Source organism: Odontomachus brunneus, unplaced genomic scaffold, assembly GCF_010583005.1.
Source record: "Odontomachus brunneus isolate Ranch 3 - 2012 unplaced genomic scaffold, Obru_v1 Obru_scaffold_019, whole genome shotgun sequence".
NCBI lineage: Eukaryota > Metazoa > Arthropoda > Insecta > Hymenoptera > Formicidae > Odontomachus > Odontomachus brunneus.
The window spans coordinates 2678797-2696015 of NW_022639469.1; the positions used below are offsets into that span (position 1 = coordinate 2678797).

General features: G+C 35.5%; 2 protein-coding genes across 5 annotated transcripts in view; one reads left to right on the plus strand and one right to left on the minus strand.

Moving 5' to 3' along the window:
* The window catches only part of LOC116841885 (acyl-CoA Delta(11) desaturase-like), a 5110-nt gene extending 2550 nt beyond the window's left edge, over nucleotides 1-2560 (minus strand). Inside the window, exons 1-3 of one of the 4 annotated variants that reach the window (XM_032810341.1) lie at nucleotides 2388-2560; nucleotides 1411-1691; nucleotides 1-126 (exon numbers count right to left, since the gene is read on the minus strand). In XM_032810341.1, the coding sequence (XP_032666232.1) occupies nucleotides 1-126; nucleotides 1411-1681 (397 nt within the window). In that variant the 5' untranslated portion in view covers nucleotides 1682-1691; nucleotides 2388-2560. Of the gene's footprint in view, nucleotides 127-1410; nucleotides 1708-2387 lie in introns of those variants that run through there. The other 3 variants (XM_032810340.1, XM_032810338.1, XM_032810342.1) reach the window with 3 other exon arrangements.
* Nucleotides 2561-3111: 551 nt separating this feature from the next.
* Nucleotides 3112-17184, plus strand: LOC116841942. The gene is made up of 10 exons (XM_032810475.1): nucleotides 3112-3418; nucleotides 4543-4730; nucleotides 4979-5163; nucleotides 6549-6736; nucleotides 7458-7847; nucleotides 8313-8480; nucleotides 10138-10364; nucleotides 12993-13195; nucleotides 14140-14405; nucleotides 15611-17184. Exons 1-10 carry the CDS (start codon nucleotides 3267-3269, stop codon nucleotides 16260-16262), a joined length of 2619 nt encoding a protein of 872 aa, XP_032666366.1. The 5' UTR covers nucleotides 3112-3266; the 3' UTR covers nucleotides 16263-17184.
* The last annotated feature ends 35 nt before the right edge of the window (nucleotides 17185-17219 follow it).

The following is a 17219-nucleotide window of genomic DNA, read 5'->3' on the forward strand; positions in this document are numbered from 1 at the left end:
CAGCCACGGTGTAGAAAATGAGAAGCAGAGCTCGAAGCGGTAATTTGGCTTTGTAAGCGTGATGTGACCAAAGACGATGAACACCAGCAGTTATACCAATCGCTTGTATAGCACCTAGGAAAATCACTTCAAACAAATTTAATCAATAAAATATTGGTATTAAATATTGTTATTTATAAAGATCTCGCATGATAATTAATAATCCGTTTGTGTGTAAGCACGCGTGTGTATATATTGTATGTATTTATATAAATGTGTGTTTCATAATCGCTATACAACATAATAACAATCGATCATATCACAGAATGCTGTCATCAAATAATGAATTGGAGATATCAACATAGGCAAATAAGTCTAAGATAACATAAATTATTTGGGATAATTCTTTTTTTTACTATAATAACAAGCAATAAATGAAAAAGATTAAAGAAGAATTATAGAATAGTGCAATCATAAATATTACTGGAAAATAAAAAGATTTAGAAAAACATGGAGGATACTTAAAACACATACGAGGAAAATAATTGTTTGAGTTTCTTTTTGCCTCCATCTTTGACGTATGGATGTTAAATATAAAAAATAAAAGACTTCGCAGAAATAGCACACCTCCTTTTGTTAGTTTTAAACTAACATCACTTCCGTGCTTTTAGAATTGTTATTTCTAGACGAATTCTTATGCCAGTGTTAAGTGTTCCTTGTATTAGACTTAATTATTTTATGGACACATAGCAGAGCTGTCGCTGTATGATTGACGTGACGTCGGTAACGTAACAGGAATCGCACAAACGAAAGCCCCGGACTTATTTGTTGTCAACCAGCCCTTCTCATGTGTCTCTTTTCAATCGCGTAAGTTCAATCGATCGGCTTGTAATCAGCAGTCGCTGTCGGTTCGTGCCATTTGCCATAAGTAACTCTCCGGTACCCTTCGTGAACGTGTGATACAATTTTAATTGAGATTTCTAGGACGTTTATGTTTTTAAAAATCACACAGAAAGAGGCAAGATACACAACCTTTTGCATTATCGCGGACAATAATGTATCTATCTCCTTAATAATTAATAATTAAAGATCTACGTAGTCATTTGCAAGATGGTAGAGGGTTTATTTGCTCAGTTAGATCAAATGTACAAGCATACGACGGTAGACATTGCTATCACAGCTCATCCATCGTATCGTGCGTCATGATTCGTTAATCTCCTTTAATTAGTAACTCAAAATTCTACTTAATTGTTTTCGAAATAGTAGAGGAATTTGATATTCAGTTTGATGAGTTCTATCTGCACAGGACGAGTGTATCATTGTCAGACACACTTTAAAAATATAGGAATTATATTGACAGCATCAGCGCTTTTGCGAAGAATTGAATTAATGAAGAATTGAATGTCGCTGAAACTTTTAAAAGATACTCACTCCAGACGACTGTCGTGATGTTTCCGAGAATGTCTACGGTGTAAAAACTGTAGAGTGAGCCTATATGAAGGAAAATTAGTAGCGCGATATTCTTCCATTTGAGCTTGGTCTTAAAGCCAAACCACTCTTCAATTTTCGTGCAAGTCTTGTATCCACTCCGCGTGCCTTTTTTATTTTTTACGGTCGGTGAAATGACTCGGGAGTGATTCTTCTTTCGCAGATCTTCTTCGTCGCATATCTCGGTCTTCGAATTCCAAATGTTGGGTGTCATGTTCGCTCGCCTTCTTCGTTGAATCGAAAATCGAAGGAATTCAATTTCATACAACTTGTATGATGGAATAGCATATATTCGCGGCTTTCAAAATCAAATTAAAATTGAAATTAATTAGACACGCGTTTATTATGAATATTGATTCAATACTTTTTCTATTGTCATAACAAATTCATTACCACGGCTTATTTGAGATACTTCCTTCATGTTTCACATTGATTTTACTTTTATGTAATTACATAAAACAGCCTTTATTTGTTTATGTAGACACAAAAAGAGAAGTTAGAATACTGTCAGGCTTATATGATATGTGACTTTCGTAGGAAGTGTGTTAAACTTTTCTTTGTAGATTCTTAATTATTAATTTAAAGAGAGAGAGAGAGAGAGATTGGCGGATGATCACTTATGATAATATATTAATGTTATTAATGTAACTAATGTAATTAATAACTAAAAAATTATAAAGTATTAGGAAGACTTTTTTTGTTTAGTTGGACCTAATGTACAAGCACACAATAGCAGAGATGTTGCCACTACAGTTTATCTACCATATCTCTCGCGTAATCATTCACGAATCTTCTTTATTATCTCGATAATTATTGCGAATATCGCAAAACGATATGGGACTTTTATATTCACTTCAATCCGTACTATACCTTCACGAGAGCTTTGAAGGTTGTTCTGGGACACTCTGTATAATACCTACTTGTCAAATTAGTTTCTTAGCGATCGATCGACGTGCTAAACAATTATCGGCTGGCCGAATAATTAATTTGATGTCAACATACAACGATAACATTGGCTTCAACACGATTCTGTCTGATGGGAGAAGAACTACTGCGAGGAATTTCGTCCGATATTCACGACACGTCCGAATCACGACGACTGCATTAGCATTTTCTTTCCGGGTGCGCTCTTCCATAGGCCGCACCGTCAGCACATTGCATCGTCATTAATGTCTCGTGTGCATGACTTAATGGATGTACATGGATGTAATTTTGTATACGACGACACACTTGCACAGTGAAGGCATTCAGAAAAATCGTCATTTTGTCAAATTTGTATTTGGATCGCATAAGCGCTGTGGATGATTGATGTTGCTTTGACAATTTCTCCGAGTGGAGTTCCACTTGAAAAGTCGAGTGACAATTGAGTCATTTTAAGTGAATGATTTTTAACTCACATACAGTGAGCACATTCTTTCACTCTGAATCGTTGAGTGGTTTAGAATTCACGTAACTATTTAATGTTTAAAGTTATAGAATTAAAATTAAAAAATATTTACATACATATAACAATAACAAGAAAAAGAGGAAGAAAAAGAAGATGAGGTTTCTTTACAAGTTACGCAATTTAATTAGTACATGGAAATAGTCTATTTTTTATGAGGAAGGGAATTGTATAGCCAACTCCCGCCGGACTCAATTTGGAGTCGTTGTGTTTCCACACGTTTCTACTTCATGGCTATCATATTAACCATCAATATGTGCCTACGCAATTCACGCGTGATTAATTTGCCTCCAGACAAGGATCTATCCCGATCTATATCTTCGGTGACATCAATGACGAGCTGGAAAAGCTTGCTATGTTGAGACTGTCGGTAGTCGATCGCGTGGAAACGCAGCGGAAACCGGTGGATCGGATCAACGGGAACGTGAACGAAGCAATCCGTATATTATATCGGGAAGACCTGTTTGCAAGAAATCATCGACGAGCAGTGAGTAACGTGACCGCCAGGTATTTTCGTTCTTTCCATCGTTATGGCTGTCAACGTCAGCCTATTCTTCTCCTCCTCATCGAAAGTTCATCGCATTGTCGACGTCTGTACGCCGACAAGTCAGACGAGCGATGAATTAAGAATTTAATGAGACGAACAAGCCGACACTTTACCTGGTAGTCGCACGCGAAACTCGCGTTCTTACGATTGTACGCCACTAAGATGAGAATTAGCCAGTGTACACTATAATTCGATCTTAATATCGGAATAATATAATATCAGTGATATCAATGAGACGGTTGGTGTATGACGAATCGCTATATTTTTTTTTTTGTTTCATTTGCAAGCAGCAAATGCCGCGAGCAGCATCAAAAATGTCATTATTGATAATCGTGATAAATTTCCAATGAAATATTCTTTAAAGAAATATTCTTTAAAATTATTTCTTCTTAATTAATTGACGATAATGTTTTAAACTGATTAATAATTATCCATCATTTCCGTTCGGGTCGCGCTTGATACATCAAATATAAAACCGATATCTTTTTACAAGAATATTAAAGATATAATTGAAAGGTATGATAGAAGATATTATTTCTTTAACTCTAAAACCCTAAACTTAATTTGCCGCATAGCGAGGAAATTAAGAGAATTACACACAACTTTTTTATTGTCTATTTTTTATTTTCTTGTATAGGGGAGACCGATTTGAGTCAGCATAGCTTCTCAGAATTTTGGCATTATACGGAGAAGAAAGGCTGGTTGAAATAACGTGACAACCAACAAACTAAACGCATTTTTTTATTGAAGAAAACTCCCAGTTCTAACAACTAAATTTTTTTCGGGGGGTTTGTCGTTCCTAGAATAAAATTTTTGAATTGCAATTTAATTCATGAAAATAGGAAGCTTCTGCTTCTTATAACTAAAACATGTTTTGTTTCGTTCATTGTCACGTCAAGAGGAAGTTTTGCTTTAGTCTGATCTAGTCAATTCCTTATAGTAGTTTTTTATATTTAAAACAATGATAAAAAATATAAGTAAAATTTATCTGGACCAACATTTCAAACGTTTGCATTCTTAAAAACATGTTTTCCGTAATGTTTCTTATAAAATTTAATAACGTTTCCGATAATTTTCTTTTCAGATTGAAGTGTGTGATGTCGCCGATTACACGTAGTGAAACGCGATTCATGCTGTTGGTATTATTGATGTTATACGTGCCCACGAAGACCTGCATTCTACCGTCGCCATTGACGCTACAATTGATATTAGAATACGCGGAATGGCGATTATGGAACCAAGTGGTCCTCTTCGGTAACGTCAGTCCGTTCAGTGAGTATCGTCGCCTGAATAGCTGAATAGCGCGAATTTTGCAAGGTGGTTCGCTGAACAAAACTCGCACAGTGCATTGACAGAACATAAAACAGAATCTGAAAGAAACACGGAAGCTTCTCACAAGTGTCTATATCATAAATATTTTTTCGCAAATATCTTTGCGAAAAATTTTTGCACGGTCTCTCATGAGTATATCGAGAGTCATATAGTTGCTGACTGACTCAATAATAATACAATGAATACAGATTGCGCACTTAATTACGCCCGGCCGTTAATCGAATGCTTCAGCGAGAAGGGTATCAGTGTGTCGTTACAATCAGCTATGAACCCGAATATACCAGACGCGCTCACCGTCTGGACTCACCGTGTCGGATCAATCGTGCTGCTGGACGAACTTAATCTGACATCGCCCGACAATGTTATCCAAATGGTATGATTTCTCGATAATTGGAACTGGAATCCGACTAGAAATTTACTCTTGATACTCCCCATAATTTTGATCCCAGGTTGATTCCGGTCATTTATTTTGCACCAGATGATGTTAGCAAATCCTAATTATTAATGAGATCCTGATTTGATTAATCCTTCAATAATAATAGATTAAATAACTCCTAATTATATTAACCCTTAAAGGCTATCATGGGTAAAATTTCTTTTCACATGAATTTTGTTCTATTATTATTAAAATCGTAATCACTGACAACACTAATTTTATAGATATTTATTATACACACTATATCGGTAATGATAACATTATCATAAAACAGATCAATTCTCCCACCAATTATTAATTAATTGCATTTGTTTGACGTTTTTGATTTCTAAAATAAAAATATATATACTAAAGTGAAATTTCTCCCATGATAGCTTTAATGTAATTTTATTTAATGATAGCTTTTAAGAGTTTATAAGGTCCCGATTGCTACGTCGCTGCTATATGACTCAGAACTTGATAACACCACATTATATAAGACAGCCAATAGCTTGGAATCAACTTGATATGAGATATTTTAATAGATTTATTTTCATTGTTAACAAGAAATCACATTCTAATACTGCTACGGTAAACTTTGTTACTTTCGTAAACATCTGCGATCTTGTAAGCATCGTAAATCGTGTCGAACATAGACGTGTTATGTCACACGCTAAACAATTTCTTGTGCACGTTTCTACCAACGTTTGATTATACTTTAATAACCTGAGTTTTAGTCTTCTTCTCTGAATAAAGTTAAAATGTAAATTAAGGTTCCATTGACGTTTATCAAAGCGGACATCATCATGCGGAATTTTAATTCCCAAGTGCGTAATAATGCTAGTCGACACGAACGATGACACTTATAATCGATGAAATAAATTCTTCAAGACTCACTTAATTCTATTCCCTGGAGAAATCAACGTTATTGAATGACTGAGCTCGCGATTTAAAACACGAACCTAAATCGTTGATAATCCTGGCGAATTGCTTTAGATCGCATCTCTGCTCTACATCTTTCCTACCAAAATATTCTAATCAACTTATCGAGCCGACTACTTTATTCGTTATCGCATTATTCTTATATGTTATTTACATGACTTTATTTTTTAGAACGGTCGGAAATTAAAATATCGTAATCGATTTACAGTTTGTTAACTTTTTAAACCTTTTAAACGCAAAATTACTGACAAATTTGGTGTAAACCATGAACGTATATTTCCATTTAATAAGTTTCTTTAGGGCGTATGATTGATAATGCAAGCAATAGCTTCAGTCAACTGATTGGAGGACAATCCGTGTTAATATAATTGCTATATCGGCTAACGATTGTGTCTCGACAGGCTTCCCAGAAGCTGTTATTCAACTATTATATCTCCTGGTTCTTGGTGACCACCAAAGATACTGACTCCACCATAGACGCAATTCTGCGGGACTTGAATATCGGTATCGACAGTGACGTAGTCGTCGCCACCTCGCCATTGCCGAATGACGCAACGGCTTGGAAATATGCACAGAAATACTGGGACAAGTGAGTCATCAATTGTCGTGAACATGCTTCGTCTTTCCTAGCGAATCTTCCTTATTTCTCAATTTTCCGCATAGCAAGGAAATTAAAAGAATTACACACAACTTTTTTATTGTCTATTTTCTATTTTCTTGTATAAGGGAGACTGATTTGAGTCAACACACTTCTCAGAATTTTGCCGTTATGTGGAGAAGAAAGCCTGGTTGAAATAACGCGATAATCTACAAACTAAACGCATTTTTTGATTGAAGGAAACAGAACTCCCAGTTCTGACAACTAAATTTTTTCGGGGGGTTTGTTGTTCCTAGAATAAAAATATTTTTAATTACAATTTAATTCATGAGAATCGGGAGCTTCTGCTTCTTACAACCAAAACATGTTTTGGTTCATTCATTGTCGCGTCAAGAGGAAGTTCTGCTTTAATCTGATCTAGTCAATTCCTTATAGTAGTTTTTTTTATACTTAAAACAATCTAAATCAAAACATTTCCTTAATTTTTTTAAAGTTCTATACTAAGAGGAAAAGTTTGGTTGTATTAAGGGGAAATTTTTTTATTTAAATGACCGAAAATATAAAAAGTTTTTACAAATTTTTTTCTTGCCCTTATTTTCCCTGTTTGTTGTTTCCCTTATTTTTACAAGATTGCATATTTGCTTACTACGAATACTGTTGCTAACAACGTTAGCCGAGGCGACTTGGAGCGTTTTAAGTGACCCTTTCGCAGGACGTGTTCGTCGTTTCGACGTTACGGCAATCGCTTCGAGTTCAAAGGCCCACCAGAGCGACGCAACGTCGAGAATGCTACGAGCAATCTGAGCTACGTGATCTTGGAGAATCGCACGGTATCCTTCTACATGGTGCACACCTACAAGATACGCAACTCCGACAACACAAGTCTTGTCACACGGTACCTCGGATTTTGGAACCCGGGAGCTCACACCCTCAAGCTGCCGGTCAGCGTGAAGCTGAGAGATGATTTCAACGGCCTCCCAATCGTCTTCGGCGTGCTAAACGGCACCAACGATGGACAAACAGACGTTATAGAGGCAGAGGCTAACGATATCGCGCCGCTTTTGGACTTGGCCATTTACGTCACTAGTTATGTGAACGCTAGGTAAAAGTAAACTGAATTAATACTAGATTCAGAGGATTTACAGGATTTTCTGACAGGAAAAATATTTAAAAAATAAGCAATATTCAATCGGTAGGTACTGAAAATAAAAAATTACGAAAAATTATTCACTTTCCGAGTACTTGAGATTTTGCTTTTTCAAAACAACCTATTCGCTATTGTATCATAATAAGATGGAGGATACCCGACATAAAATAAATGAGGATACCCACATTGTTTCCAAAATATGACAGCTCTTTCTACATTTTCAACACATATGTGTATTTACTTTTTTTCTGAAAAACAAAATATATTGTATACGATATCGTGACATGACATGTATATGTATGTCGTAATGTTGATGAGCGAATTCTTTTTAGAAAAATAACACCAGGAAGATAAATTCCGGGTGTCTAAAATTAATATTCACACTAAGAACACTAAGAATAGAATCTCGATTGTTTGCAGCATCGAGCTGGTACCGTATGAAAAGCTCGGTATATTGACCAACAAGATGTGGAACCACCTTCTCGGCGACGTCGTCTCGGGCACTATCGACATCGGTTTGGGATACATCACCATCAACGAGGAACGTCTGGGCGAGATGGCGTTCAGTTACCCTCTAATACGTTACATGTCAGTGAAAACCGTTTCCCATGTTGAATCGATGACGGCGACACAAGCCATGCTCAACCCACCTTAAACCATCTTCCAATCCCGTTGGCTTATGTGCACCATGTATTTCTTTATTTTTACCCAGATAAAAATTAATAACATAAAGTTACTGCATTTTAAAGTAACTGATTTAAGTTAAAACTCAACTCATTTGAAATTAAATAAACTTAGTTAAGAGTTATTACCTTTTAACTTAACTTTTAACTAATTAACTAGATATTATTCAATCTTGCTCATATTTCAGTTGTAGAGTTAGATGTGAGTTTCTTACTGGAACTATGCATAATGCAAAATGCAATCTACTAATATCTTAAAGATGTTCAAAAGATATCCTTATTCCTTTTGGATGTCTTCTGGACGTCTTTAAGAATATCTTTTAGCAGTTTGTGCTGTTTGGGTACCCAGAGAGCACAATGTCCAAAATTGGGTCATAAGACGTCTTTAAGACATCTTTAAGACATCCTTAAGACAAGTTTATAAGATATTGTCTTAAAGATGTCTTAAAAACGTCCTAAAGTCATCTTATGGCTCGATTTTGGATATTTGTCTGGTTGGTTATCATGCCACGACACGATATGCTAGTTCACGTTTGACTATATGCGCACTACTTGGCACAGATAACCGCGTGAACAGCGTTACACCCGAATACACCCATGCAAAACATCCGCGTATACATACATACGACAGGCCTGATCCATAACACAACATAAAATGTCTAAAATCGGGACATAAGAAGTCTTAAAGACATTTATACGTAAATCGTCTGAAAGATCTTAAAGATGATCTTTAAGACGCCTTATATCCCGATTTTAGACATTATGTTGTCTGGGTGTTGAAGACGTCTTAAAGACGTGTTAGAGACGACTTATACTCCAACGTCTGAGAGACATCTTTAAGATCTCTTTTAGACGTCTGATTTCCAAATCTTAGACGTTGTATGGGGAATATTATGTGATCTTTGATCAGCCGAGAACTTCTGAGAAATTTTTGGAAAATTCTGACAATATCTCTTGAAGCCTCACTCCGCGAGTCGCTTTGATTTCCTATCTCGGTGGACAAACGTAAATGAGAGAAAATGATTCTTCTCTGTTAACATTCATGAGTATTAAAAACTATTAAAGCATGTAATATCCCAATAAACATCAACTAACAGTAACATTACATTAATGTTATAATTAATGTTATTTTTCTCTCAGTGATGTAATTATCAGTTGAAGTTTATTGAGTTTTTTTCTCTTGCATGATTCACCAATATCCGCCTTTTGAAGTCGGCACGATAAGTAATATATTTCTAAGAAATTTCTTTAAAAAATCTTCACTCTTCCTCCGCGAGATGCTTTGATTTCGGTGAAATCCCGGACAAAAGAAATGATTACAACGACGTCAAAATGGTGTAAAAATTACGAGAAAATAACTTAAAAAAATTAATTTTTTAATTACAATTCGATTATTTGTTCGTTACTTTTATGTCATCATAATTTTCGATTTTACTTGACACGAACGAAAGCACGTAAGTCAAGGAAGATGATTCTCTTCTGTTAATATTCACTATTTTAAAAGAATATTCGAACTATTAAGTTATATAATACATTTTTGTGTGCACAATTATCCTGCGCAGGAGGAATATTTATTACCACCCGTTGGAATCCGGCACGATGAGGGATATATTTCTGCAGCCGTTCAATAACCAGCTGCTCGGCTGCGTCGCGGCAACGTACCTCATATTGTTAATCGCGATGACGACGGTGATTTATGCCGCCAAGACGGTGCTACATAATGAGGACGAGAAGCACGTCGGCATCGGCGAGGCCACGCTCTGGTGCATCAGTATTATGTGCATGCAAGGTTTCTCCCTCACCTCCTCTTTTTCGTCCTTTCATCAAAGAAAGAACGTATCGCGTAGCAGCATGTATCAGTTGGACAATAGTTGGCCACTGTAGAAGATTCTATACTGGCCGTTATACAACAAAAAAAGGGCATCTTTGTTTGGAAAATATCTCTATTTTTCACATGTTAACCGCGTCAAATGCGATTACATAGCTAAAAAGCGTTATGAAGATAACTTGCATATCAATACATTTTACTTAACATAAAGGACAATTAGAGTTCAAGCACAGGTTGATTAGTGCTATTAAAACTATTAAAAAATTGTGACCCAATCTCACAAAGAGACAAAATTTATTACTTATCAAAGTGATAAGTGAAAATTTGATAAGTAATAAATTTCGTCTCTTTGTGAGATTGGGTCACTATTTTTTAATAGTTTTAATAGCACTAATCAACCTGTGCTGGAACTCTAATTGTCCTTTATGTTAAATATTGATACACTCAGGAAGAGTTTTTAGTTTTATTAATACATTTTACATTTAACAAATAATTGTTTGAATTCGAGGCAATAAAATTCTTGTAACAAAATTACATATTGTTGCTTATACATGAAACAATGATATATAATATACTGTTGATTTGAATATGTCAATTTCAAGCTGATAGGAGAACTTGAGGCATAACACACATTTAAAAATCATATTTCCAATCTAATGTTTTGTGCTTTCCACTAAGGGGGCAACTCGATTTTGATGTCTCAAAAATTAGCACATTTTACGAATTTTTTTTCTTCAAAACTATGCAGAGGACAAATTCCAAACTTTGTATAGTTATTAAAACATATTTTATTAAAATTTTCTAATTTTTACAAACAGAAATAATATATTAAATCATAGTTATAATGATATGCGCGCAAGGTGTTGATTTTCATGATTATCACGATTGCAAGTCTCTTTGTGGTCTGAAACAAAAAAGCAAGTAAGAAATATAATCTACAGACTTGCTGCTATTGTCTGAAGTCGGAAATGCAAAACGAACTAGTTTTCAATTAATTTATGGTGTATAAACATACAATCTTTAAATGATATTACGTAGTGTTAAACGGAAATGAGTTGCTTGCAAGAATATATTTTATATAATAAACAAAAAAGCAAATAAGAAAATTAATTTACAGACTTACTTCTATCGTCTAAACTACGAAAATGCAAAACGAACCATTTTTTCAATTAATTTAAGGTATATAAATATAAAATTTAAAAAATGAACTAAAAATTGTTTTTTAATCCATTTTTAATTTTATGTTTATATACCTTATAGCAGTAAGTCTGTAAATTAATTTTCTTATTTGCTTTTTTGTTTTAGACCACGGAGAGACTCGCAATTGTGGTGATCATGAAAATCAACACCTGGAGCGCATATCATTATAACTATGATTTTATATATTATCTCTGCTTGTAAAAATTAGAAAGTTTTAATAAAATATGTCTTAATAACCATACAAAGTTTGGGATTTGTCGCCCGCATAGCTTCGGAGAAAAAAATTCGTAAAAAGTGTTAATTTGTAAGACTTCAAAATCGAAGGAATTGCCTCCTTAACGAAAATTATTTTTGTATAATAAAAACATAAGTTCTTTTCTATGTTGAAAATTATATAAAATATACTCTTGCAAGCAACTCATTTCCATTTAACACTACGTAATCTCATTTAAAGATTTCAATATGTGTAAAATATGTAAAACAAAGATAAGAAAAAGTCTTTTTCTTGTATAGATTCAATGTTGACCTAATTCTTTTTGTGCTATTCAGGTTTATCGCGTTTGGTGCTCGTCCTTATCGCTTTTAACACTTCATGTTTTCAAACTTTTTATCTGACTGATAGTTGGGTTATCTGCCAAAATTAAACTTCAAAATCGAAGGAATTATCTCCTTAACAAAAATTATTTTTGTATAATAAAAACATAAGTTCTTTTCTATCTTGAAAATTATATAAAATATATTCTTGCAAGCAACTCATTTCTGTTTAACACTACGTAATCTCATTTAAAGATTTCAATATGTGTAAAATATGTAAAACAAAGATAAGAAAAAGTCTTTTTCCTGTATAGATTCAATGTTGATCTAATTCTTTTGGTGCTATTCAGGTTTATCGCGTTTGGCGCTCGTCCTTATCGCTTTTAATACTTCATGTCTTTAAACTTTTTATCTGACTGATAGTTGGGTTATCTGCCAAAATTACTTAAGTTTATCATGAGATATTTGGTTCGCATAAGTTAGTTAAAATCACAAGTCTTTTTTTTTCAACCAAGCAAAACTACGAAAATTACGATAACGTAAAATGAAAATAACAAACAAATGTTGCCAACCAAAATACTAATGAATTTTTGTATCCGATCAGGAAACATCAAATGAGAAATATCGGTTTATCATTTTTTTGGTCGGTTTATCTGATAAAATGCCATCATGATCAGAAGTTTTCGACTAAATCCATTCGGACGTCCTGCTAGAGTATAAAAATTCATCGGTATTTTGATTGGAAATATCCGTTCATTAATTTTTTATCGGATAATTTCCTTCAGTATATCCTACGAAAGGGTTAATATCGTGAAGGTGTGGTGAAATTGTGTGTCTGAGAAATGGAACTTCCAGGATCACCGTGGATACCACGAACCCCGTCCGGCAAGACCCTGATGCTGTTCAGTCTGATGTTCGCACTCGTCATGTATAACGCCTACGCCGGATTCATCACGTCCATATTGTCGGTGCAGGCCAGCGGGATCAAGTCGATCACCGATCTGCTCTTTAATAATTTCAGGCTCGGCTACAGCGTCGCCGACGACGAATACATAAGAGTACGCGTATTGAGACGTTTTTTGGCGTTTATTATTGTATTATCAGTGCTCCATCGCGTTCTGTCGTGTTATCCTTTCTTCTCATATTATCCAACTTTTCAGGCAGCAGAAATTTCTAAGAAAATATTTAAATATATCTTAGAGACGTCTGAAAGACATATTACCTCTTTAAACATCTTTTATGAGTCTTTTAGACGTTTTTAACCCTCTAGCTACGGCGAAGCTGGCCGTGACTGTATCGTCAGTACGGACTTCTCTGCCGCGGTGTACATGTAAACGAAAATGCACACAACTTTTAAAATCCCAAAAACAAGTGAGATAATGACTTGGAAATTACTAAGAAATGATTTGGCGAAAAGTCACTTTAGTGGCGCTTTGTCCCACAGAATGACTTACAGGGAAGCCGCTTTAGGGTCATTTTCACCATCTCCGGTTACCTTAACCGGCTAGTTATTCCGTTGGAACTGACCAATCGCACTTGTCGTTTAACAAGATTAACCAATCACCGTGCACATTTAACCAGTAGTGAAGGTAACCGGAGATGATGAAAATGGCCGTTAGTAGCGCATAGTAGCTACTCTCTTAAAATAAATCAATCAAACATCACTGAAAACAATGAATATACACTGATAGCAGTTATAAAAGTTATATAAGTTGAAAGTGCTCAGTGCTATACTCATAACTAATATCAGTAACTATTCCCTGATTCACTTTAAGAGAGTAGAGAGTTAAAGCTTTCTTTTAGAAAACCTTTTCTAAAAGAAGGATTCTTTTAGTTGCCTGGATTGCGTTTACTGGAGTAAAATATATCACTGAAAAAATAAACAGATTTGATATTATAATTAAAAAACTTGTATAACTTAGCAAATCGATAACGGTACATTAAGAGAAAAGAAAATTTGTTAATCTCAGAAATTATAGTTATTGTTGCCCTGGTCTTTCAGAATGTAAACGACAGTCACCTTCGTCAGCTATACATAAAGGCGTTCAACAGCCGGGAGTCTCGCTTGGAAACGACGACCGGCCTCTTGAAAGCTGTCCACGGTAGATACGGATTTTTCGTGAGCGCGACTTTGGCGCGACGCGCCCTCGAGACCACCCTGATTCAGGAGCGGTGCAATCTGAAAGAGTTGTCGCTGCCGCAGACCTTCACGGTAGTCGCTCTTCCCATGGCGAATAGTTGCCCATACAAGAAGATTATTAATCTCAAGTACGTGCGCGGAACAGAAGACACTTGTCCCAGATAATATAATGTCTAAAATTGGGTTATAAGACGTCTTAAAGATAATCTTTAAGACGCTTTAAGGGGATACTGAAGCTGAAAACTTTACCGACAGAACACTAATATTTTTCTGCAAAGTTTACGTCGTATTGGTTACACAGGATTACAAAAATGCTTTTACGCAATAAAAGTACATGCAAAAATAAATAGTAGCATTACTCCAAATGTGACGAAAACGAACAAAAAATGTTTAATATAAAATCTTAAGCTGTCAGTTAGCGTAAGATTTGCCTAATCCAAAAATTCCGCAGCTTATACATACCGAAAGTGTGGATGCTCCAAATAGAAAAATTTTGAAGAACATTGCTCTATCTTTGCATCTGCATTTGGAAGCTTAAAAAATATCGAAAAAGTTTGCAGAAAGATTTCTACACATATATAGTCAGATTCCGTTGAATATGGTAAAACAAAGCAACACACATTCATGTAAGTTCTGTATACATAAGAAATACGAAAAGGATAGTGTGATTATGTTAGTGACAATCGTCTCTGCATTATCAACATTGTTCGGGTTCGTCATCGATTCCAGCATCCTCTTACAAGCATACGTAAATCGTCATTATACGTAAATCGTCTGAAAGACATCTTAAAGATGATCTCTAAGACGTCCTATGTCCCGATTTTAGACATTATGTTGTCTGGGGTTATTGAAAGTAAAAAAAGCTACGTATTGATTCTCTTCTTTTTCATTAGGGGACATTTATGGACTCGTTAATGCATTAGCGATACGAATGCTAACAAACACACATGTCAAATATGCACACACACACATGTCATATATGCACACATACACACATATATTTGTAAAAAATGTGATATCTTAACAAAATTACTTTAAAAAAAAGTAAAAAAAGGCGCCAAGTACACGCGTCTCTCACATACACACACACATATATACAGTATTCGTTTCATAAAAAAATTTCCTAAAATGCATTAAAAAAAAAGTCACAATAGATTGTGCATTCCAATCTTCAATAATTGTTTTAATGCATTTTTGGGCACGCCAAGTATTTTTGTATAAATCTTAATTTTATTTTTCATTTCTTAATTATTTTAAATTTTATTTTTATTATTTATTGAAACAACGGGGTAACATTTGCAATAATGCCTCCATTTTTGCGAACTGCCCGCAGCATACTACGTATATATGAGCGCGGCGTGCTAGACAGGATAGCGCAGCAGATGCTGCCGCCGATGCCGCGCTGCGCGGCGTTAACCACTTTCAACAGCGCGAGGCTCGCCGACGTCTATTCAGCCTTCTTCATCCTCGCGGCGGGCCTGCTCACGGCGTTTACCTTCGGCATCCTCGAGCGGGTGTGGAAAAATCGGAGACAGTTGCGGGAGACGATTGTGCGCAGCATGCGCCAGCACCACCTCATACCGCACCTGCACTTCCACCAGCATCACCATCACCATCACCGTCCTTCCTCCGCTCGCGACCGGCATCACCGGCATCAGCCCGATCGTCCAGTACCTCGTCCTGATCGTGTCGCTGTCGACGAGAACGCAGCGAGCAAAGACGACCCCGCTTACCTGGCCGCGCTGAGGAAGCACGCGCGCCAAGTGGCTTTCGTCGGTCTCGCGACGGGACAGTCCGGCGGCAGTCCGGACAGAGCGAAGGATCCGGAAGTGGATCCTTCGCGCTTTCAAGTGCGACGACGCTCGAAGAGAGTCAGCCGACCCTCCCTCGCGAGTCTGTCCAAGAAGAAGATCAAGCCGGGGGACAAGACCGCGACCACGACCACCGAGACCGCCGCGCGAGGCCTTTTTCCCTTCCGCAATTGAACGTTTAATTGTCGTTTCGCTCGTTGCGTTATCTTTCATTGCAGCATCGGATATGCTGTTGACTCTCGATCATAACTGAATACTTGCAACGCGATATTTACGTTCGCGGGTGATTCTTTTAGCTCGCTATTCGGCATATACGTCACTTGTCACGAGTAAAAAGATCACTTTATTGAAGTCGTATAGCCAACAAGTGTATGACATCGGGTAGCAATGTGTGTATAATAATAAATTATGATAAAGCATAATAATAATATATTAATTAATTAGTAAAAATAATGATAGCATGATAATTATATTATAATAATGATGATAATCGTGGGGATGACAATGACAGATGATAATTACGACATTCGCCCGAGCGAATAAGAATATATAAAATTATATATGCATATATATAAGATTGTATATAATTACATATAAATTATATATAATTATACATAATCCTTCCTATATATGAATTTTGTTCCTGTGATCTCAATCATGAATATTTTTCCTTTAGTGTGTAGTCATGAAAAATAAAAAACCTAATATTGAAAATATATGAATATGTTCACTATTCACAAGTGAACAGGTTAAAAAAAAAGATTTATGATCGAATGCTGCAAAGTTACTTATTTTTCATGATTTCATATTAAAGAAATAACTATATGATTTATAAAATGGAATGACAAAATATATCACAGAATATCGAATCAGATTTAAATGACTTACGCATAAACACAGATTTTTAAATTTAGTTATCAGATTTAGATGATTTACACACACACGCACACACACACACACACACATATATATAGATCTGCCATTACAATATCTAATAAATTTAGTAATATTGATCGGTGTAGAACATTCTGTATATGACCACACAGAGACAAAATTCATATATGATTGTAAATTGTAATTATTCTCTGGCGGCAATGATGATAATAGATGATGATAGATGATAATCTCTTT

Coding starts and splice junctions, on each gene's coding strand:
- LOC116841942 (XM_032810475.1), top strand. CDS start 3,267: ATGTTGAGACTGTCGGTAGTCGATCGCGTGGAAACGCAGCGGAAACCG. Junction 8,481..10,137: donor TACCCTCTAATACGTTACAT/GTCAGTGAAAAC, acceptor TATCCTGCGCAG/GAGGAATATTTATTACCACC. Junction 13,196..14,139: donor CCGACGACGAATACATAAGA/GTACGCGTATTG, acceptor CTGGTCTTTCAG/AATGTAAACGACAGTCACCT.